Source organism: Neolamprologus multifasciatus, chromosome 6 (assembly GCF_963576455.1).
Source record: "Neolamprologus multifasciatus chromosome 6, fNeoMul1.2, whole genome shotgun sequence".
In the NCBI taxonomy this organism is placed as follows: domain Eukaryota; kingdom Metazoa; phylum Chordata; class Actinopteri; order Cichliformes; family Cichlidae; genus Neolamprologus; species Neolamprologus multifasciatus.
This window is the reverse complement of record NC_140444.1, coordinates 24520570-24543746: the sequence shown is the minus strand read 5'-3', so window position 1 is coordinate 24543746 and position 23177 is coordinate 24520570. Positions and strand designations below refer to the sequence as shown.

Sequence of the window (23177 nt, the reverse complement as noted above, 5' to 3'; positions counted from 1 at the left end):
CTTTTTGCCCTGCTCCCCTTCCTTAAGAATGGCTTCCTGACAGTCGTCTTTCCACTGAGACTATTTCTGATGAGGCTTCAGTGAACTAAACGACCAGACACATCGCTCAGGTCCTTTGTCAGGTTGTTGCTGGAATTTTCCTGTTTCATCATCAGATGAGCAGTTTAACAAAAAATAAATAAATAAATTCCTCTGAAAATGCTCAGGTACAAGGACTGAAAATGAGTGAAAAAGCAGCCGATGTGCAAAGATTAAGATTATGTTAAAAATGTAAAAGAAAGTTTGGCTCCTTGGAAGCAAAATATTAAAGAAATATGGAGTGACTCAAGACTTTTGCTCAGGACTGTAAATATGCTGAATGAACAATTTGCTGGAAAGTTATGGTTTGCTCTCAGAGACAGACAACAAGCAAGTGTATCTTAAAGTCTCTGTATGCAGATACAGAGACCATGGGGATGCTGTTTGCCTCGGTATCTTACCAGGTAAACATTATATTCCGGTTTTGAATTGGCTCAGCTTGGCTAAGAGCACATAAAGTGTAAAACCTAACTAAGTGTACCAAAACACCTGCTGTACTTAACTTCAATTCTTAGTTACCTCAGTACTGTTAGTATTTTTTGGTACACCTAAAAGAAAAATGCTGCTCTATTTACTCCTTTATTTAATGTGATAATCATATATAAAATGAGACATATGGGCCTATATCTATATGTATTGAATAGCCTGTGTGAAGTAAACAATTATATATAAGTAGCAAATCAGAAAATGTAATAATATGTTTTTCCATGTTATATTTTTTATTTATTTCTCAATGAGATTAGCAATGGAAAATGTAATTTTACGTGTAGTACAATGAGCCTCTCCTCTTAAGGTATTATATCAGTCTGATCTGATCTCATATCCTTACTATCATTCAGATTCATGGCAGCTGAGCATATACCACATGTGCTTCTCTAAATATGTGCTCATATGCCCATTTGTGCATGTGTGTGTGTGTGTGTATATGTGTGTGTGTGTGTCACTCTGGCAATGTCTTTAACCAAAGATGTGTTGCGAGGTAACCTGATATTTGTCGTAGCAACTCATGCACAGCCAGCTCTCCTCTTTATCTTCCCTGCAGCTCTCAGCACACGGTGTCCTGTAAGAGCATGGCAGAGTGACGGAAAGAGCTCTGCGTGTAGTCAGCCACTTCATGAGCAGCAGCACACACATTCTACTCTTTGGGATGAAGTGCGCTTTCCTGTGTAACAGGTGTCTACAAAGATGTCTGTCTCTGTTTCCATAGTGTCAGTGTCTGACTGCTGCTGTCTGCTCTCCCTGCAGCACAACAAGGCGGCGGTGCAGGTTAAAGAGGACATGAAGAAGATGGTCCAGATGCCCATCCCGAGACCCAGGATAGTCGCACCCAAGCACACCAAGGTGTTTGGAGCGTCTCTGTTTGAGCTGCGAAACCAGGGGCTGCTGGAGGATGGAGTGCCTCTGGTGGTGCGGAGGATGGTGGAGCATCTCCGCAAGCATGGTGAGGCAAAAATGCATGAGAGCACTGGAGGAGAAGTGCAACCTTTGGCTATCTTTTATTTCTTTGAGTTTTTGCTGAATACAATCGGTCTTGCATGCTGTGAAGATGGTGCACATAGATTTTTGAATAGCCAATCCTACTGGTGTCACTACATAAATACAGCTTTATAGTGCCATCTAGGTTTTCTTGTATTACATAATTTGTTCTAAATAAATCATACAGTTATACAATAATCAGAAACCTCATTATGTCAATCCTCTGAGTCTCGTTAATATGAGCCGGATAAGAATTAGACCAGAGCAACTTTACTAGACTACTGAAATAGAGTTAAATGTTTTTTTGTCATTGCATGCATTATTAATATTTCTCACAGACTTGCCATCTTACTCTTCAATTAGTTACTCTTGATAAACACCCACAATCATTTTAATACTTCATCATTTAATTTGCTGCAGACAAAAACAATGCAAAGTTGAATCACTTTCACAAGCTTAAAAATCCCCAAGTTTCCATCACCATAATCTAAAAAGCAGATATATAGAAAACAAAAGAGACTAAATATTATAAATAATATAATAGTTTTCAATGAGACGAACAATTTAAAAAGCAAATTTGTTGCTAAATAAATAAATATAATCACACAAATCCACAGCTCTTGCTTTGACAAACGATCAGCCAACAGATGTCTCCAGAAAAAAATGTATATAGATATTAATATATAAAATGATCAACCATAACAACACATAGTTAAAAAAACAAAAACAAAACAGAACTTGTAAAATTTCTATATTAACCTACATTATTTTCTGTAGTTCTTCTGTTTGAACACTAGATGTCCCTACAAGAAAACGATATCCTACTCAGGTCAACTGAAAACACAGGCCTCATTTAAAGCAATTATTGGAGTGTGTTTAATTTGACTTAAACTCGCCTTGCAATCATTTCACTGGCCTATGTATTTAAAGACTGTCTCATAACCAGGTAAGGTAAGCGTGGAGGGAAATAATATAATTCCTTATGGGCCAACAAACATAAATAGCCTACATGTTAGAGCTTTGGATGTCGCCTTTGAGATTTCTTCCTCCATTAAGTCACCCCTCATTTTTGCAAGTAGTGCTTAAAGCAATTTTTTTTTAAAATTGGTTCTTGTTTTGTTGTGTTTATTTATTTTTAAGAAATAAATGTATAATCCGGGGAATAACGCTGTCACTTGTTTCTGAATAGTATTATTTGGCCAGAAAATTGTTCCAAATAACCACTCTTATTATTATGGGTATTAGTGCGCCATTTTATTAGCTGTTAAAAACAAAACGTCAAGGGTCTACAACATGAGTTGAAATCTTTTAGTAAGAATTTTTAAAAATATTTTTTTATTATTATTTTGTTATAAAATACTAAGTGTGACAAAGGTTAGCAACAGGTGTTGATAAGGCAAAAGACAGTTGTTAAGGTTTTAGCAAGCACTTAGCATTGCTAACTAGCAACATAATCAAAACAGATACCCAAAACAAAACACTGACAGCTATTAACACAAATCTAAGCTGCTAATTTCATGTTCACAGACTAGGGCTGTTCATATAACAATATATCGGATGACGATATAAAAACGTCTATTGTTTCATTTTACCCTATTGTTTCGTGGTGTCGCAAAATAAACTGTTTAGGACAATATTTTGTCATGGTTTTGATGGTCACTGTAGTAGCTATATTAATTTCTTAAAATTCTCTCTTTCTCTTATATTTATAACAGCATCGCGTGTCCGCTTGTTTAAACCTTTCACAATAAAGCTCAAGATCCTGTTGAGATTTTTCAAAATAAACTGAATCACGTGAAAGAGCAGATTATTTACGGATGAGAAGTAAAAAAGCCGCCAGGTGCTAAAAAATAAACCTTAGACTCAAACGTTAGAACTAGCTTTTCCCCGCAGCACACCGTGTAATAAATACTCACAATGAAAGCATTACTATGGCCTTAGTGCGTTTAGACTAATTAAAATAGTGATAATGCTAACAGCAAATACAAAAGTGTAGTTATTTACTACTAAAATGGCATGCAAACCCCCCCCAGCTAATTGTGAGTTTGGCAATAAAGTAAAAAGAAAATATTCCTGCCTAGTATCTGTTAAGTTACACTAAATTAAAATTTTCATATATAAGAATGTCACTTGCTATTTTTTTCCCAGTGTGTTGTTGATCTGCTCAATATAAAGAATTAAAAAATAAAAAGGTGGTTAACGAATAAACCTTTAGATTTTATAATTTTCACAATTTCACTTCTTGGTCACAAAAATGCCTTTACATGAAGGAAATCTAGACTTGATAGCAGTGCCAGGATGTAACAGTGGGTCAGAAAAGATCCTTGCAAGTCAACATTACAGTGCAAATCTGCAAATTGCTCTATATTCTCTGAGAATGTAAAGTCTGCTACCAAGGAAAATTAAATTAAACTTACATTTACTATTTAAGAAAAATAAAATATTTTTAATAATGATTTAGTTTAGTTTTATTTGGATAGCACCAAATCACAACATCAGTCACCTCAAGCCCCCTTATATTATAAGGTAAAAATCCTATAATATTACGAGAGAAAACCCCAACAATCAGACTGCCCCTTTTAAGCAAGCACTTGGCAACAGTGGGAAGGAAAAACTCCCTTTTAACAGGAAAAAACCTCTGGCAGAATCAGACTCAGGAAGGGTCGAGACCAGTCTGCAGTCTGAGAGCACAGTGCTCTATTAGGGTGATATGGTACTTTGAGGTCATAAGATAAGATGGGGACTGATCATTCAAGACCTTGTAAGTGAGGATTTCTTTATTTGTAATATTTTTTGTCTCTTAACTCCTCCAGCACTGCATCAGGAAGGTCTGTTCAGGGTAAATGGAAACGTCCGTGCTGTGGAGACCCTGAAGCAGCATTTGGAGGGTGGTGGTGATGTGAACCTGCTCTCTGAATCTGATTCCTGTACTGTTGCCAGCTTGCTCAAACAGTACCTGAGAGATCTCCCCGGGGGTCTGGTAGTCGTGACAGTCCAGCAGGCACTAATACAGCACTATCAAGGTAAATCACCAACATGTAGTCCTACCTTTTGTGCTATTTCCTGCAACATGTGTGGGTCAGTGTTTTTGTTTTTTTGACTGGCAAAATGTGATCATGTCGATATTATTGGATACACCTCTCCAGTGTAATGTAGATCTGGGTCATGACTCTGACTGGATGATCAGCAAGACTATCTTTAGCTGGTGAATTTTACGATTAGCCGCGCAGTCGTCTACAGCAGGCGGAGCATTTATATACTGCGTTTGCTTGTGAGAGAGGGTGGTAATATGAACGGTGATGGACCAGATTTTTCTGGTAATAAACCTTTGAGGTCATAAAAGGTAAAGTGAGTCATTTAGCAAGAAAAGCACCTGCGATCGCTCCCAGCTTCAGTGCTAGGTTTAATCCATTTGATGGGAGTGGTGTATACATTATCTGCTGCATTCCCTTTGCTTTCATAGACCCCATGAATGTCGGCCTGAGTAGTGACGCTGCTCCTGACGATAACTGGAGAATAAGATCATTTTGCTGTTTTTTGTTAAACTGTTTTGTTTCTACCAGGCGTGTTTCATTCATTTATCCAGAGAAAATCCCAAGCAGTTTTTTATTCAATCTTTCTGAATGCCAGGATTTTCTGCATTACACATTTTAACATGACAAAACTTTTAGAAGTATTAAAAAAAAAGTTGCTATTGCTATCAGATTTAAATCAAAGAACTTAAGACTGGTATTAATCTTTTTTATTTCAAATTAAAAGAAAAATAAATGATTTTGATTATCAATGTTTAATGGCAGTAGTCAACCCTTTTGTTGTCCCTTATTTGTGTATAGTTAAGTTAAATAACTTTGTACCATTGAGCTATATTTCATCACATATTTGTCTATAATACTTTTGCTATGTCTCTACTATATTTCCCCAGAGCTGCTAAAAATATTATATTATAATGTTTTTGCAACCACTGAAAGTTTTTCTAATTCTGCTGAAGCAGAAATTCAGATGCAACATGAGATGTATACTCTAATCAGCTCTTTCTGTAGAAACACCAGACCCTATTTTGGTTAAGTCAAGATCTTAAACACTACATAAATAACAACAACTAATACATTTTCATTCTCATTTAAATTAGTATCTTTAATTTCTAGTATACCTTCATGCATGGTGTTACTTTCTCCTGTATTGTGCCCTGTGTCTTGTTTGTCCTGTTTGTCCTGTTTCCTCTGTTTATGTGCAGTGTACACATCTGTTAAAACACAACCTTTTTTTGCCCTAAAATACATCAATAATAAACATACAGGTGGACACACACACACAGAATCTGAACTTTACTCAGCTGTCAAAAGAGCAGCCATGAAAGCTCTGGGCGATTACTGCCCGTCTCCAAACTGAGACAGATGTACTCACATACCCACATTCATACGCATGCATGCACATTCACATAGACCTACAGTGCACACTCACAACGTTTGCGTCACTAAGTCATTTGGGATCAGCAGTCGTATCCGTTTATCCACTTCTGACCCAATTATGTACCCCCAGTAATAGCATCAACATATTTTGAGGCAGTAATGCTCAGGTATTAGAAGTCACCATAACCCAAGATTAGATATTATAGAGGGATGATGGATTAAGCTGTTACGCCCTTCTGGAGATAGGCTGTAATAGTATTCATTATACTTGGAATTTTACTTGGATTTTTATTAATTAATTCTGTGTAAACAGACCAAAGCAGAATGTCCTTGTTAATGAAAAACTTGAAGCACAAGTGCATTACTAACCTTTCCACTAAAGGTTGTTTGCCAGGGATTTCATAAACTACACACATTGAATTAAAAAGGAATCCTATAACCATTTGTATCTGTAGAGCTTGGTGGTGATGATGACACCTGGGCAGACGTGAGACACCTTCTCCTGCAGCTTCCAGATGTCCACTACAGTCTCCTGCACTACCTCTGCCACTTCCTCACCCTTGTGGAGAGCAGCCACAAGGACAACCGCATGACTGCCCTCAACCTCGCTACTGTGTTTGGACCCAGTGTGTTCCAGTGAGTGAAACATTTCTTTAGATTAGATGTGGTTAAACAGTCCAAATACACACCTGTGCACCATATCACTCCATGAAAGAGGGCATTTCTTCTTGCTGAAAGCTATAGTCACAGCCTTCTGGTCATCCATCAGTTTTCTTCCGCTTATCCAATCCACAAAGGCCTCGTTTGCCTTGTGGATTTGAACTCAGGACCTCCTCCTGTTAGCCAGCACAGTGCTAACCACTACACCCACTGTACCTGGTGCCTCATTTATAAAAATGTGAGAATTTTACACTCAAATTTATACTTTAAAAATAAAATGCTTTTTTTTAAGCTGATTCTATGTTTTTTGTTGTGTATTTTTGTATAAATGCCTTTTCATTTTTCATATGTGACATTCAGTTTTCATGTAATTTCACTGTTTACATGAAATAAATCAGTGTTGATTCCCCAGTTTTGTAGCCTGATTAATAAACAAGGGCTCTGCCTCTGTCACATTGCCTTACACGTGAAAAATCCCTGGTTCAAGACATAGTCTCCTAGTGCCGCCCTCAATCCTGGATAAATGGAAAGGTTGCGTCAGAAAAGGCATCCAGTGTAAAATCCAGTGTTTGGCCAGAAGGTGATGCTGTAGTTTACTGAGTAGAGAAGCAGATTGTCAGGAGAGCATAAAAATTTCATATTTTGAAGAATAAAGTGCTAAAAATAAAGGGGGAGGAAGTAGCAGAGGTAGCAGAAGAGTGAATGATTATAAATTAAATATCAGTTACCACAAATTTAACGGCAGTCAGTAGTTGTTTTTGTTTTGTTTTGTTTTTTTCAATTAACTGACTTAACAAAGGTCACTCAGAAAGCTAATCAGTTTGATTTACCTGTGCATTTAAAATACAAAGCACAAGTTCAGCTTGGTACCCTTGCACAGTGATTCTCTCTGTTGCATGATAAGTCTACATAACTGGGTTGCATGAATCTTTTACGCTTCCCGGCCTTTTTCTGTTTGCAGATGTGAAAATGTTCAGAAATAAATTATACAGTATGTGTCTCAGGCTTCTGAGCTCAAGTTTTTAATTTTCTGATAGGCTTACTCAGTGGCCAGTTTTAATGTTAGTAAGCTATACTAGTTAGTAATAAATAGTATTTGCTAGTAGTGGGCTGGACTCCCTTTTTGCTATATGAGCTGCATATCCATGTTGTGAATCACCCAGTCTTCACATCCCGAAGGTGCTGTATAGATTGAGTCCTGGTGACTGTGCAGGCCTTTTGAGTACAATGACTCATTGAACCCGCTGATTCAAGAAACCAGTCTTTGTGACATGGCATCCTGTCCTGCTGAAAAAAGCAAACAGAAGACCAATACACTCGGGTCATAATGAGATGGTTGATAATAACTTATGTTATGTTGCAATGTGTGCAAAGACCATACCATACCAAGACCAAGACAAGACCATACCATGTAACTGTAGTGTTGTCTAGACTGATAACCAGTGGGAATCTCCAGCGATAAATTGGTTAATTAAGGCCGGGATTCCCGTGGAAACTGATATCAGAGACACTGTAATGGATACACTTTCATACTGTACAGTCTGTTCTCTTCAGACTGTGTAGGGGTTATATAATTAGACCTACGTATAGGCCCGCAGCCCGGTGTACATCTCACACAGCTGTTCGGCAGTATCATACAAACTTGTTATAGAAGCTGGATTCAGTCTGACAACTTGGGGACTTACTTTCTATTTCAGCATCAAGATTACAGCTTAGTCATGTTTGTTCCGTACAGATTGTTGCTTTTATTGCTGCTACTATAGTCAGGTTCAAAGGGATAGTCCACCCATGAATTCAAGTTATGTTGTTTTGGTGTTAGCTTTAGATCTACAGATGTCTGATTTCTTCTTAAATTTAATGAAAGTGACAGTTTTTTTCTACCAAACTACACATAATTCCTTATTACTTTACAGAAATCCATGAACAGGGCATAATATAAACATTAATGCTTCCCATTAATGCTGGGTCGGACCACCTTTTTGCTGTATTAGCAAAGGTGCCCAATAGAATGAGATCTGGTGACTGTGGAGGCTTTTTGAGTACAGTGAACTCACTGAAACCGCTGCTTCAAGAAACCAGTTTGAGATGAGGTGAACTTTGTGACATCCTGTCCTGCTGGAAACAGCAATCAGAAGACAGGTACACTTGGGTCATAACGGGATGTTATGTGTGCAAAGACCATATCATAACACCAACACCAGGATGTATCCACGTTCTTATTTTGTTTATGCCTAATTCTGACCCTGCCATCAGAGTGTTGCAGCAGAAATCAAATTTCATCAGACCAGGAAATGTTTAAAGAGTCTTCTGCTTGAATTTTGATTAACCTCAACTGTAGCCTACATTTCCCATTCTTAGCTAATGTGCAGGGTTCAGGGGATGCTCTTCAGCATACCTTGGTTGTAATGAGTGTTTATTTGAGTTAGCTTGAGGCATTCAACACAACATTTTCACCCATTGTGCTTGAAAATCCCTGCAGTTTCTGAAATACTCAGACAAGTCCATCTGACACCAACAATCAGTCACTTAAATCAGCTTTCTTGCCCTTGTGATTTGAACTTTAGTACTTCATCTTGACCATTTAGTTGCTGCCATGCAATTGGCTAATTACATATTTGTGTTAATAAGGAGTTGAACAGGTGTACCTAACATACTGGCCATTGAATGTAGTTCCTATTAAAGTGCTCACATTAGTGTTTATGGATATTTATTTGGTGCTCATTTGAATGACCTTTCACTTTAAAGAATTTCAATTAAATTTCATCTTATTTTATTTTATTTTAGCGTGGCTCCTGGATTTGAAGCACTTAAGGACCAGAACATCTGTAACAAGATCATGGCCAAACTTATCCAGAACTACAACAATATCTTTGAGACCAACACAGACAGAGAAGACTACACAAAAGAAGAGGCATCGCCTATCATTGCCGAGGTGCGGTATACTCACAGAAGCACCGGAAAGTAGTGTTTATGTGAAACAGATCACTGTTTACATGAAATAAATGAGTGTTGATGGTCGGGGCAATGCTTTGCAGTTTGGTAAGACAACTTTAATGATTCACATGTCGTGCCCATGCACTTTAAACAGTATGACTTCATCTATGACATCATCTTCTGCCCAGTCACCTGGATGATTGATGGCTTACACAAGCAGGCTTGTGTAATGTCAAGGTAAAAATGATTGAAGTATTGATCTTATATCAACAGGTGGCTGTTTTCAGTCCTTGGTTGTTTTTATCTGTTTTCTGCTTTGATGACTGATGTCTATTGATCAGCTGGTTTGGTTTGCCTATATATATTCAGGTTTATTTTCATCACCATTTCATTTGTTTTATGAGATACACATAATTACCAACATCTTTTTTTATGTTTCTGTAATGGTTAATCCTGCCAGCATATGCAAGCTCTTTAGTCGAAATTATATTTTTAAAGCTAAAATGTAATTACTGTTGGCTGGCCCTAACTTTGAGTATAAAAACATGAATTCAGTTTGGTATTTGCCTAATAAACAACAATGTAATTTTTAGTTTCTTTTAATTGATTGATTGAATCTTTCTTTTGAACATGTTGGAAAAAGTACAACAACATAGAATTCAAAAGAGACAAACAAACAAAGCAAAACGAAAGGAAAACGAGCAACCACAAATAACTTTCATGTTCAAAAAGGAGCAGGAAGAAACATAAGCTTATTTAATCCCGCCTGCTTTCCACTATCTGGTAATCAATGGACTACAGAAATACCTCCTTACAATTACATTATATTTTACATGTATTTTTTTAAATTTATTAATTATATGTATATCTATCTTTCTATCTATCCATACATACATATATACACATACACACATATACACCTTTTCAATAACCCCGGTAACACCTCAAAGGAAACACAACCTACAGATATACATACCCGTGCACCCTCACACACATGAAAATATTGGACAAAAACACCCAATCAAATCTCTACCTCCTCCCTGACATGTTTTAAACACGTTGTTGACATATTTATAAATTATTAATAAACTGTAACTCAGTATAGAATGAATCAATTTTCACCCAAAGAGACTACATATGAATGCAGTTAACAAACAAATTAATAAAAACATTAACATGTTTTATTAATTATTTAATTGTTTAAATATCCAATTAATCTTTGAGTGGCGTAGAGAAGGCTACTGAATATTTACTGCGAAAGGCTTCATTTACCACTATCTCATGATTAGCAGAATTTAGAGACCAGCCCTTTTTTTTTTATCTCAGTGTGCAGACATCAACAGTGTCTCGATTGTTGATTAATGCCTGTGTCGGGCGTGTGAAACGTGACACTGGCCATCTGATGACCAGCTACTGATGGTGGGATCTCTCTCTTGTTTTGACCTCTGTTTAGCCTCTTCTTTCATAGCACTCTCCTGTCATTTTTAGCACCATTAAGCCTTGAGTGTGTGACCTATGTGACGTCATGAAAAAGCAAACATTACAAATGAGCTGATCAAATTCAACTTAATAAATTCCAAAGGTCCAGATTACTTGCAACACTAAAATTAAATCTGCAAAGACTTTAAAGACGTGTCCTTTTTTGTGATATCATCATCCGATCACAAGCACCTGTGCTGTGTTGTGAATTCCTGTAAGGGCAATGACACTTGAGACACTGATGAGCAGTAGGAAATCCCTCACCCAGAAAAGATTGTCTAACACACACACACACACACACACACACACACACACACACACACACACACACTCCTGACCTTCCTTGCAATGCCAGTGAACATAGCACACATGATCGGTGGTTTTGCCTTTACTTCCAGTTGTAAAACGCAGACCGCCAGCACGTGTGCACGGCAGTTTTTAGTGATCGTGTGTGTTTGAGGAGGCAGACTGTCATGCTGTTTAAATCTGTGCTCAGCTGTGTTGATAGGAGCTATTATAATAAAACACAACAGCAGAACCCACCTACCCTGACATATTTCATATCTACTTTATATATGAGATTCTTGTTCCATGCATAAGGACTGGAGAAAAAGCTTCCTGGCCTTTATTAAAGATGAGACGTTACCTCTTTTGTTAATTGGCTGTATGTAAGATGTGTATTACAGATGTGACTCTCCTTTGTCCTCTTTCTTGTACCAGGAGACTCAGTTGGCAGATGCAGACACAAAGAATTCATCCAGCCATCTCGATGCAAAGACAACAACCCCACTTACTAGGATGAAAGTAAAGCCTGTGTCTTTGTGTCTTTGTTTATGCATTTATTCATACCTGTTATGAAAGAAGAAATCTGTCCAGTGTTTGTGTGTGTTCTTGTTTATGCCCGGCATTCCCAGGTCTGCCTTCCAAGAACCCTTTAAATTCCCTTACATAGTCGCTTTTACAACAGCACTATAATCTGTGTGATGCAATCAACACAACATGGGCATGTTTTGGAAAAGCTGTTTTGTAATGCTATATTTGTGTAGTGACTAGCGTATACCACATGCAATACCACATGTATTGTTTTTTCCTGTCACTCAGTGAAGCAGACGATGACCTTTTTAGTGGTTTGCGTTTTGTTGCTGATAACTTATCAGGTGACCAAGTTCAACCTAAATTTAAAAAGCATTAACATTTATTTTTGTAAAACATTAACAGCTGTAGATCTTCACTGCTCACAATACCACCCACTGGAGTTTTATGATGCAGCGTAAAATTATTTTAGTGACTCAGTTTTGTCTTTTGTTGTTTAAATTCTGTTGTTTCAAAACAGCTTTTTGAAGTGTTTACACCTTTCTTGATGAATGCAATGCTATTTCTGTGGTTTACATACATACATACCTTCTAAAGTTATTCAGATCATTTTACTATGTACTATAAATCTCATTGTCTGCTGTTATCTGTGTGTACACCTTTTCAAGATTGGCCACCTAAACCAAACAGGAAAAGCAGAACTTCCGAAGAAATCCTGTACCAACGCTCCAAATGCAAAAACAAGAAAAAAGAAGGTACAAGAGACAACCACGTGTCAGCATGAATAATTGAACTGTTGTTTTGGCCTCCTAGTTTATTACATTTAATTTCATATTTCATATATACATTTATAGGGCTTCTTATCTGCTGTATTGCCTTAGTGCTGATTACCCTGAAGTTATCTCTCAGACTGCCTGCGATGCCTAAAGCCCTGTGCTTGGTCACGTGACATGATTTGATAAAGACAATTTGCTACAGGAAACAACAGCATAGTTATTTGCAGAGAGAGAAAAACAGTGGCTTTGGTATGCTGTCTTACTACAGATGAGGCCCGACACTGAAATAGGCAATTAGGGGCAAAAGGGCAATAAAACCCTGGAAAATTCCTGTCTGTGCACATGTTTTACAAACTGCTCAGGAATCATTTATTGGAAAGATGTATTTGTAAAGTATAAATTTCTCCTTTAGTCAGTTGAATTGCAAGATGCACTGTTATAAATTATTATTATTTAGTATTTTATCACATGTGTAGTTCAGTGAGAGTAATTCTCTTAAGGTTGGTTTCAGCTTTGAGACACATCAAAATGATCTTGCTGTGTTTGTTTTGAGCGTAGTTTAAACAAAGCTCTGATGCCATAAATGTGTTTCTCATATCAAAGCTTGTGTCACTGTGAGATAAAAGAAACGCTGACTGATAGCAAGTTAAGCTCAGAAGGGTAAAAACATCTGCCGATGAAGGACGTTTTGCTTTCATTCGTGCCCTGCAAAGATTTTTTTTTGCTTTCTAGCAGAGGTTGTGTAGAAAACTGAAGAGTATTTTTAAACGTTTCACTTCAACCTTCGTCTCTTGCTTCACATTCTGTGCGTGTCAGTGTACAGCTAAGCGGCAAATGAAACTTCCAGTGAAGGTTAACGTTCGCTCATTGCTTTTCAGGTTTCTGCTGCTTTGAAGTTTTATTATAACAAATGTGACAGAAGAATTTAGCTAGTGTTTAGATATTGTGTTTAGATAAAGTTTTTATAAAAACTTTGTTCAAAATTGGCTTCATCCAGTTTACATCTGTATGTGACTTTTATTAAGACGTGTTATTGTGTGAAAAATTACATCAAGTCAAATAATCACATGCCAGTAATCAACCCGAGCACACATGCGTACGTGCTAAAGCAGTCTCTGGCATCCTCCGCGTCTGAACATTGGGCTCGCTTTGGTCTTGTTTTGAATGGCATTTGGCCTGATTTTGGCACGCAGGCTTGGCAACCCTGATTATCATTAAAAAAGATCAACAATTGGTTCTGTTGTAAAATGCAGCACAGTAATAATTTACAGATGCATGGCATCCACAAGACTAACTTGATAATTTGTGCTTAACTCAAAGTATTCAGGTGATCATTTTACTGTTTTTTGTGTGAAGTAATATCTGAGTACTCTGTATAAGAATGCAACTAGTGCTTATTACTAAAAAGGAAGGTCAACAGGGAAGCCCTCACATTCAAGAGGGTAGAATGATGAAATGTTCATACAGTTGCCCAAAAGACAAATGAAGTAATCTCAAAATACAGTTTTGTGTAAACAAAGCAATCAGCTGCACTTGTTTGCACTGTTGGCTTGTTTTATTTATTTTTTTCATCTACTTTTTATGTTGTTTCTATGAAGTTTTAAACTACAAAGTAATAGAGAATGGAGGAAAAAAGTCAAATATTTTCTCTGAAGTCTAGTGCAGTAGAAGTAGAGTTTCATAAAGACAGTTCTCCAGTAGAGTACAGGCCTCAAATTTGCACTCAAATAAATGCACTTAGATACTTTACACCACTAAAAAAAAAGCTGTATAGCTTTCCCATTGATGGTTGCTAAGAGCAACAGCATGTTCGACTTAAATGTTCGACCATCAGCAGCAAACTAGTGACGTCTTTTGCTTAGGAGCCAATGAACCACTAAACCCATCAACCTGAACGTCCAGCTGCTGAGTCTCATTACAAAAGCTCACAATATCCCATTCCTGGAAGTCTTAACTTCCTCTCTAAATTAAAATGGTGTTCACAGATAAAAGACTGACCTTAAGAATTTATCAAGCGATTCATGGTCACTTTAAATATTAACTTTTATTGCTATTGTATCCCAGAGCCTCCAGTAAAAACTCACTTTCCCCATAAAGCTAAGCTTAGGAGGGGTTTGGCTTCTTTACTGCTTAAGAAAACATATTAAGTGTTTGTTTTTTTAAATGATCTCCACTCACACATTTCTACCAGAGCTACACCAGGTTTCTGAAGTCCTCTAAGGACAAAGTCTTGTCAGTCTATAAAATACTTTTTATTAGCCTCAGGTTATGTCTAACAGTAAAAGAAAAACACACCCACCTACTTAAATTGGAGAGCCTTTAATCTGTTTGTTGTATCTTCTAGATTTATCATACACCTCTTTTAAACTTTAAACTGTGTATACTTGTGTTTTGTTTGACCAACACATTTATACTCATACATGATCTTTGGACTGTAAAACAAACAGCTGTTACTGGCAGAGTATTAGTTATTCCCTCTTGCTGAAAAAACTGTCACTGTGGAAAATCACAGAAACGCTTGAGTGCTTTTTTTTTTTTAATTGGCAGATGCCCGCTTTTCATCTTTTAAAGCTCAAATGTTTATATCAAGAACCACCATTTAAAACATTCATAAGAAAAGATTGTGGCGATTGTGCAAGCAAGAACAGGTATGGATCACGTTGCACCATCAAGTAAACAGATTTCAGTGAGTAGTTGTTTTGTGGCCAGCCACAGCTTCCTTTTTATTGTAGCAGGTTCAGAGAGAGAAAACGCAGAGTTCTAAATATTTCATTTGGCTTTGTTTGAAGTCTTTTGAGATTTTACTCACAAATTATAAGTTAATCCATGATTTAGAAACCAGGTCATATCCTCATTTAGGTTTGTCAGGAATTGTTTGGCCTCTTTCGCTCCTGATTTTTGTTCTAAATGCATAGGCCAAAACCAAAACCGGGTGTTTAGCCCTCTGTTTGATTTGTATGGCTGTGCCTTTATTGGGAGATATAACATGATTTCATGTTATCTTCTGGCTAAAACCGCAGTCACACAGGCCTACAGGCCAGTCAGCAACCCCTGGCCACAAATGGACATTCTCTGACTAGTTGGGCAGTGGTAGCTGGAAGTTGCTAGGCTGTCGCTAGGTGAAACTGATTTCAAAAAGGGTGCTTTACCAAAATCCTCTCTGCAACACAAGCAAAGTGTAGGTGTTGACTGGAGTTTGCATGGAAGGAACACTCACAAACTACTTATTGAGCAATAGAAAAATCTAAAAAACAAACAGAGATTGCTCACTTTTCACAGTAAAAGTTGTACCATAAACAACACGTTTCTAATGGCACAACTGTTTGCAGAAGAGTCAGTCGCTTCTGTGCAAACCACAGTCTGCCGCTGCAATCCTGTAGCAGCCAAAGCATTCACAAGGAGTCAATTTTACAGCAACAGCCAACTTCCACAACTGCTCTCTAAGCAGTAGTGGAATATGCATTTTTCCCTAGTAACTGGTGGCTACTATTTAGTCACCAACAAGCTTCTAGCACGATTCATTATAAATTTTTAGCTAATCCAAAACTGAAGAATTGATGAGCTCATGCCATGGCAGTAAGTTGTTTGTCCATCCTCAATTCGCACGAATCATTGGCTGCTGGTCAGATTTTAGTGAAACTATAACACAATGGTTACCTAATGGGTCTTCATCAAAATTGTGCTCAAGGTGGAGTCACGTTTATAATTTTATGGGCAGTAATATGTGAATTGTGATGGACTGTGAGCAGGATGACTTTTTGTTTTTGAACACAAAGTTGTTTTATTAAAGACTGGAGAAATGTATTTATGTGTTCATTTATCCATTTGGGCGTTGTTAAGTAGTAAAAGAAACATTAAAAATAAACACTAAAGATATCTTTTTATTCAAAAAAAGGAAAATACAAAAGTAGAACATCAAAACACAGAACGTAAGGAAATACAGTAATATAGAGAAACCAGGCTATGGTAACATCTTACCTTTACCAAACACTGAAGTCCATTAACACAATACCCATTTCTACCATCTCTCACCATGACGTCTCCCCAGAGTGTGATGCAACATGCTTCAATCCTTTGCTAAAAATAAGCTGATGTCCACGATTATTTTCCCCCTTTTCCTCCCCTGCAGTTTTCCTGTGAACGACTGATTTAGCTGAATCAATCACAAAGCTCTGAGGGGCAAAATCCATACCAGGTCTAGCTAAAGAAGTTTGTTCGACTAATAATGTTCCCAATGATCTGCCCATTAAGTGCATCAGTGACTAAATGTCTTAATGGGTTGCTGCATCCATAGATTATTGTACAGCCCATTAAGTTAAACCCCAAAATGGAAATGTTCCTCTGATAATTGGTACAAAGATCAGCTGGCACACGCTCATCTAAAGACAAGCCCATTTTAGTGTTGGATATTTCTGGCCCTTATCGATAGTTAAGCTAGTGTCAGACCCATTTGATGCTCCCCACAGCCAACCAGCTATTCAGCTTCAGTGTGCATGAGCAGCGAGTGCTCTCCACATGAGCGAGAAGAAAGCTCTTCGGCACGTTTCTCCTCGGTTTAGCTGGTCGTGACTCGGAAATGAAAAAGGGTAGTTCTCAGAATGTGGCTGTAATTAGGTTAAGATTCTTTTCCTATACAACAGTTGACGGTTCACGCTGTTTGTACCCTCTCACAGTCAGCACGGTAAGGTTTATAAGATAGCTCTTTTTTTCCCTAACCCTTTTCCAGAAGATCCTCGAATGCATGCTTTATAGTTTATAGCAACCTGAGCAAAGGTGTCACGTGTGCATTTCTGTGTGTTTGATTGTACAGAAATGTTATCGGCAGTGTATCAGTTGCCTCCCGTGCTATCTCATATTTCCCCTCACGAGACCTCTCACCTTTCTCTGTGACACAGGTGAGGAAAGGGAAAATTGACGGCATGACTCAAGTGGTCCCCCAACCCAGCCTCTCTTCCAGGGCGCCCTACCACGCAAGACCTTTCTCCATACCGATAGTTTTGCCCCTGACCTCAGAGCTAAGGACCCCCAGCGCAGAAGCAATGGAAACTACACCCATGTCTCACCAAGCCACCTCAGACACTGCCTCCCATGTCGACCCTCACGACGTCAGCCTCTCTGAAAGCATGAAGGGCCTCAGCAGGTGAGTGTGTCTGGTGTAAATTATAAAAAAAAAAACACATTATCGATGGCTGTGTGTGATTTATGTTTAAAGTGTTATTTGTGAATCTTGTTTTTCAAAAGAGTTTAAAAACCCGGCTCATTTACTCTGAAAAATGTGGCCAGCCACTCTTTCAGTTTTATGACTTTATTAGCATCACAGTATAAGCATGATGCTTTATGACTGGTGTAAAATCATGTAACACACACAGCCACACACTTCACTGCTAGATGCCTGCATGACATTATAAGATACCTTATGGAGTGAAATATGAAAGAGGGGGTCTTTTAGTGGTAAATAGTTTATGACTCCTGTATACATATGCGATGTGGTGTTAACCAAAGAACCTGTAGCCTGAGCAGTGTTTATTTGGCGTGCAGAGCAGCCTGTCACAAGAAGCTGAAACTGGAAACCTCTTGGTGTTAAGTGCCATCCTGGAATAGCAAGACTGCAGCTTTGTCTGTTGTTGAGATTTTGCTTTAACTCGGAGCTTAGAGTAGAACTGCGTTCAATTGAACTTCACTCGTTGGCCAAAAATCACTACTATACTAATTAACATTAGCCTTTTTTTTTAAACATGCTACTATTTATCCCAGTTTTTCTCTTTATGTAGTGATAACTCAAAACTGCGTAGAATTGGATGCGGGAAGTGGAAAAACTGCAAATTATAAGATATGAGCACGTCGCATGTGATGCTTCCAAGAATTTGGATAAAAAAAGGTGACGACTTTTTATGGCTTCTGTGACCTTTAGTATAACATCAATCAGTGTCTGACTCTTGTCATCACAAGATCCTTTTACGCGTTACATAAAAGTTTAGTTTGACACACAAACATAGAAACAGAGACAGCCATGCATCCTATGAATGAGCAGAAAAAGTATTTGCCCCCTTCCTGATTCTTTTTTTGGGGGGATATTTGTTATTCTTACATGTTTCAGATCATCAAACAGATTTTATTATAAGAAAATTACGTTTGTAAATGATGATAATTTCATTTATTAATGGAAAAAAGCCATCCAAGCCTTGCTCTATGTGAAATATATTCATTAATTGTGAATAATCACATTTGTTTTTTTCGGAATGGTGAGTTCAGTGATACGAAATCAGGAAAAGGGCGATATGTTTTTCACAGCACTGTGCTGCAAGGGTTTATATACATATAGCCAAGATCATGCACTATATTAACCCAGGTGCTGGAGTCAGAGATGCCTGGAATACATTAAAACCATTCTGTGCTTCCAAGGTGGCAAATGCTTTTGTCACCATGTCAGAGTGAGAATAAATCTTCAGGTGGATTTTTCCCACACCCTAAAATTCTCCTGGTCTACTTGTATCTGGTGGCTGTTTACCGAGTACGTCCATAATGTGCGTCAGCAATCTGAACTCACTGGTATTTAGTAGTAGGCACATGCGATGTGCCAAAAGACTTTAATTACTTCCCCATGTCTAATGCAAGAAAGCAACAGATGCTCTATAGTCGTGTCTAACAAACTGCACTGTGGTATTTTTTGTGGTGTTTATAGAAAATTTATTTTCTGTTATCATGTGAAAAAATGCTTTACCATATAAGTCAAAATGATAATTTTCCACAAATAGAAATCTGTGTTTTCATGTCTGTAGCTGTAACTCATGCTGGCAGCTTGCTCTCACTTTCTGTAGGTATGTGTCAAAGAAGTCTGCACCAGCATAGTGCTGCTTATACCACAGCTGGACCTAAACTGTTTTAGATCCAGTTTAGCTGAAATGAAAAGAAAAGTGCAGATTTATCTTGTCCGGGATAAGTTTGATTAAAATATGCCTAAAAATATGCTATACTTTTTTAAGGGGAAAAAATGGTAAATGACCTGTATTTTATATAGCGCTTTACTAGTCCCTAAGGACCCCAAAGCGCTTCACACATCCAGTCATCCACCCATTCTCACACACTGGTGATGGCAGCTACATTGTAGCCACAGCCACCCTGGGGCACACTGACAGAGGCGAGGCTGCCCGACACTGGCGCCACCGGGCCCTCTGACCACCACCAGTAGGCAACGGGTAAAGTGTCTTGCCCAAAGACACAACGACCGAGACTGTCCAAGCCGGGGCTCGAACCGGCAACCTTCCGATTACAAGGCGAACTCCCAACTCTTGAGCCACGATCGCCCCTGGAATAAAATGTGAAATCAGTTTAGTTTGCACCAAATTGATGCTAAAGAGAGCACCACATCATCGTTGTTTGTTGTTGGATCATATTAAATCTAACACATGCACCCTTCGTTTCACAAACTGCTCCCATCCCGGGTCTTCTTCAACACAGACTTAAAATCAAAATAATCCTTCTCAGGAGTTCCTGGAAGTAGCTCCACTTGTTGTCCACTTTGCTTTTTTTCTCTTCTGTATGTATCAGAATCCTCCATACACTAAGTTTGTTTGCCTCCAGCCGTCACCTGTACCTGAAATATATCACATTAACCTGATTCATCGTACAGGCCACTCTGGCCAGCATAGCAGAGTCATGACAAGTTGTTATTCTCTTAGCATTGCATTGTTGCACATTGGGAATGCATACTGGCTTTTCTGTTGAGTTGCCATGGTTCAGTGAATATCATGATGTAACCGCTGAGATTCTTAGAAGCCCGTTGGAAAAAGGTGTGAGTGAGGAACATTGCAGTGTGCTGTGAATGCAGGTTCCCTGTGGGTTAGCAGTATTGTTGGCCGCCTGTCAGGAGGTCCATCAGCCTGAACGTCAGACAGCACACACTGTATTTGTAGAAAGAAGCTGCTGGCTAGATCAAACTGGTTTTCTAACAAATTGCATACTGGTGTATTTTTTTTTCCAACACTCATATGAGACAGTGGCCATCAGCTGTCACTCACACTGTAAGTAATGTAAATATTTTGCTTGGCACTCTGATCAGATTTGTGCTTATCAAACTAATAACTAATGACTGCCATATTTCATTTGTAAACCATCTAGACTGAGCTTCTGTGTTACCTTAACAGTGTAATAAATATGTACTGAATATAAAGGATATACAGTAGAAGCAAAAGCAAAAAGTTTGTGCATTCAGTGAAGTCATGCTACATTCCACTTTATGTTTGCAGCACCCGCTCAAATAATGGGTTTACGTAACTTAATTTTAAGATTAGCAATGCAAAACACAGTGACGGCACCTACAAAGTAATGTCATGGAAAATGTTCACGTCGAGATTTTTAATCGTACGTCTCCTGTTGTTGTCGTTGTCGTGTGTAATGGAGACATTTGGGGTGGGGGGCAAGGTAAACAAGGACTCTGTGAAAGCAAAAAAAATTTCAGCTAGATTTTTTTAGGTGAACATCGGGACTACGTTTTTTGTGGGGGTTTTACACATTTTTAAAAATGTTGAAAAAGCAGAGTGTGTCCAAATTGACCAACTTGTTATTAGTAGCTTTCCGCTTAACTCAAAGGGATCAGGCATTGTCGGAGTATGCCTACAAAAGCTTCTTGTTATCCCCTCAGTAAGGTAGTGGGTAAGCAGGATTTCTGCTTTTTTCTTTTGCAATTCACAGCGGCAGTGGCAGCACTATTTTAATACGCTTGCCAGACTGTGTAACACCCGGTAAGAACATGCGGATGTGGGGGAGAAAAAAATTCACCTGTAAAGCTGCAAAAGAATTTGGAAGAGTTATGTAGTTGAAGTACCCCTTCACTAAAACAAGGAGCGTATGAACATTTTCCGTACATTGGCCAATTTAAGAAGACTTTTGAAGCTCAGTAAACTTTGGCCCAATTTGATCATGCCTGACTTGAAACCTAAATCCTTTGTTTTGAACTTGTTGATGTGCTGCCCGGATGGCCAAAGTGGTCCGCCCTCACGTCAACATGCCCGCTGCTTACAGTAAGCCAATTGCAGGAACAGCACGTAGCAAAGCAGTAGAGTACTAAATATTGAGTGAATCTGATCCACAATAACATGTGCAAGCTGCTGACTAACTGTGCTTGTTTCAGTTTGATGTCATAGGGTTCATGTTCTTATGTATCTGACACTCATACTGAGATATATAAACATTCAAACGAGTATGTTTGATCAGTTTGCTTCAATCTAAAGATAGGGAACTATTGCTGGAGAGATTAGTGTTGGGTTCACCACACACATTACTTCTCTCTTTTTATAGTATTGAGTTACTTCCTATGTAAAGTAACATTATAATACCATTTACTTCATGACATTCATGCTACTGTGTAACATCACCTGAGATGTGCTGTCAGGTAACTACAGCTACGTCCGCACATTGAAGCAATGCGCTTGTTACACATGACTGTGACGCTGACAGGAGGTAATTAGCTGGCATTTCAGGATCTGGTTGCCTAAGTCAGCGGTCCCCAACCTTTTTTGCGCCACGGACCGGTTTATACCCGACATTATTTTCACGGACTGGCCTTTAAGGTGTTGCGGATAAATACAACAAAATAAAACTAGTACCGGTACCGAAAAAAAGAAGATTTATTCATAACACACGTGAAAAGACCCAGGAAAACCGAGTTAACGATAAAATCGATAACAAAATAATGCTGAAAACCAATAAAAACCCCGAAAACCATACATTTCACACCTGAGCCTCAACTCTCGCGCCCCGGTACCGGGGACCACTGGCCTAGGTAACCCTGTACCGGCTTGAAGTTGAGAAACATTTATCTCGGGACCTGCTTTACATCGCTAGCAGTTGTTTTGCCTGTCGTGGCTTGGAGTTGCCAAATATCATTCACTTTCTTCTGTCTGTGGTCACCACATCACTGCAAATTGCTTCCCGTGTGGACGCAGCTCTAAAAATATAATGTTGAACTTAATGTATTCATGCACAAGGAGAGCATGGACACATCTTTAATCTTAATCTTTTATTTAACTATCACGTTATTGTTTCTTTGCACTGTAAATTCAAAATAATGTTCATATTAAACCTGTCAGGTGTGTAGACTGCCATCTTTGTTTTCCTTCCCAGACAAACTGAGATTTTTTGTTTTGTTTAGTTTTCTGGGGTTTTTTGGAGAAACGTGCATGCGCATGAATTTTTATTTTTTTTATAAAAACCCCTCAGCAAGTTGAAGGGTTATGTTTATACCAATATTGTAATACTAATTAGTTCAACAATTAGTTTTCCTATTAAATGTCAGATTACCATATTAGATTAAATTATTGCAATGTTGTATCTAATAATGATTGTTAACACTTAGAGAGACAGCTTGACTTCTAACTAGCAGCAAAAGTACAAAAGTGCTTTAGTTATTACAGGTTTGGGTAATTAAAGTGTAAGTATACTATAAATAGTGTAATGTACATACAATATACTCCTTTTATAGAGCTGAGTAGAATACAAATACCATATTTTATGGTCAAATTGTTTGTTTAGAGCAGCTGTGAGTAAGATGGCA

At 38.2% G+C, this 23177-nt stretch overlaps 1 protein-coding gene across 5 annotated transcripts in view; it reads left to right on the top strand.

Annotated features, from left to right (window-relative positions):
* Positions 1-23177, top strand: part of fam13a (family with sequence similarity 13 member A) — a 50209-nt gene that overhangs the window by 2325 nt on the left and 24707 nt on the right. For 4 of the 5 annotated variants that reach the window (XM_085162343.1, XM_085162340.1, XM_085162341.1 and 1 more), the window contains exons 2-8: positions 1324-1519; positions 4368-4577; positions 6419-6599; positions 9408-9555; positions 11757-11849; positions 12518-12604; positions 17521-17765. In XM_085162343.1, the coding sequence (XP_085018469.1) occupies positions 1324-1519; positions 4368-4577; positions 6419-6599; positions 9408-9555; positions 11757-11849; positions 12518-12604; positions 17521-17765 (1160 nt within the window). The remainder of the gene's footprint in view (positions 1-1323; positions 1520-4367; positions 4578-6418; positions 6600-9407; positions 9556-11756; positions 11850-12517; positions 12605-17520; positions 17766-23177) is intronic. The other variant, XM_085162339.1, reaches the window with a different exon arrangement.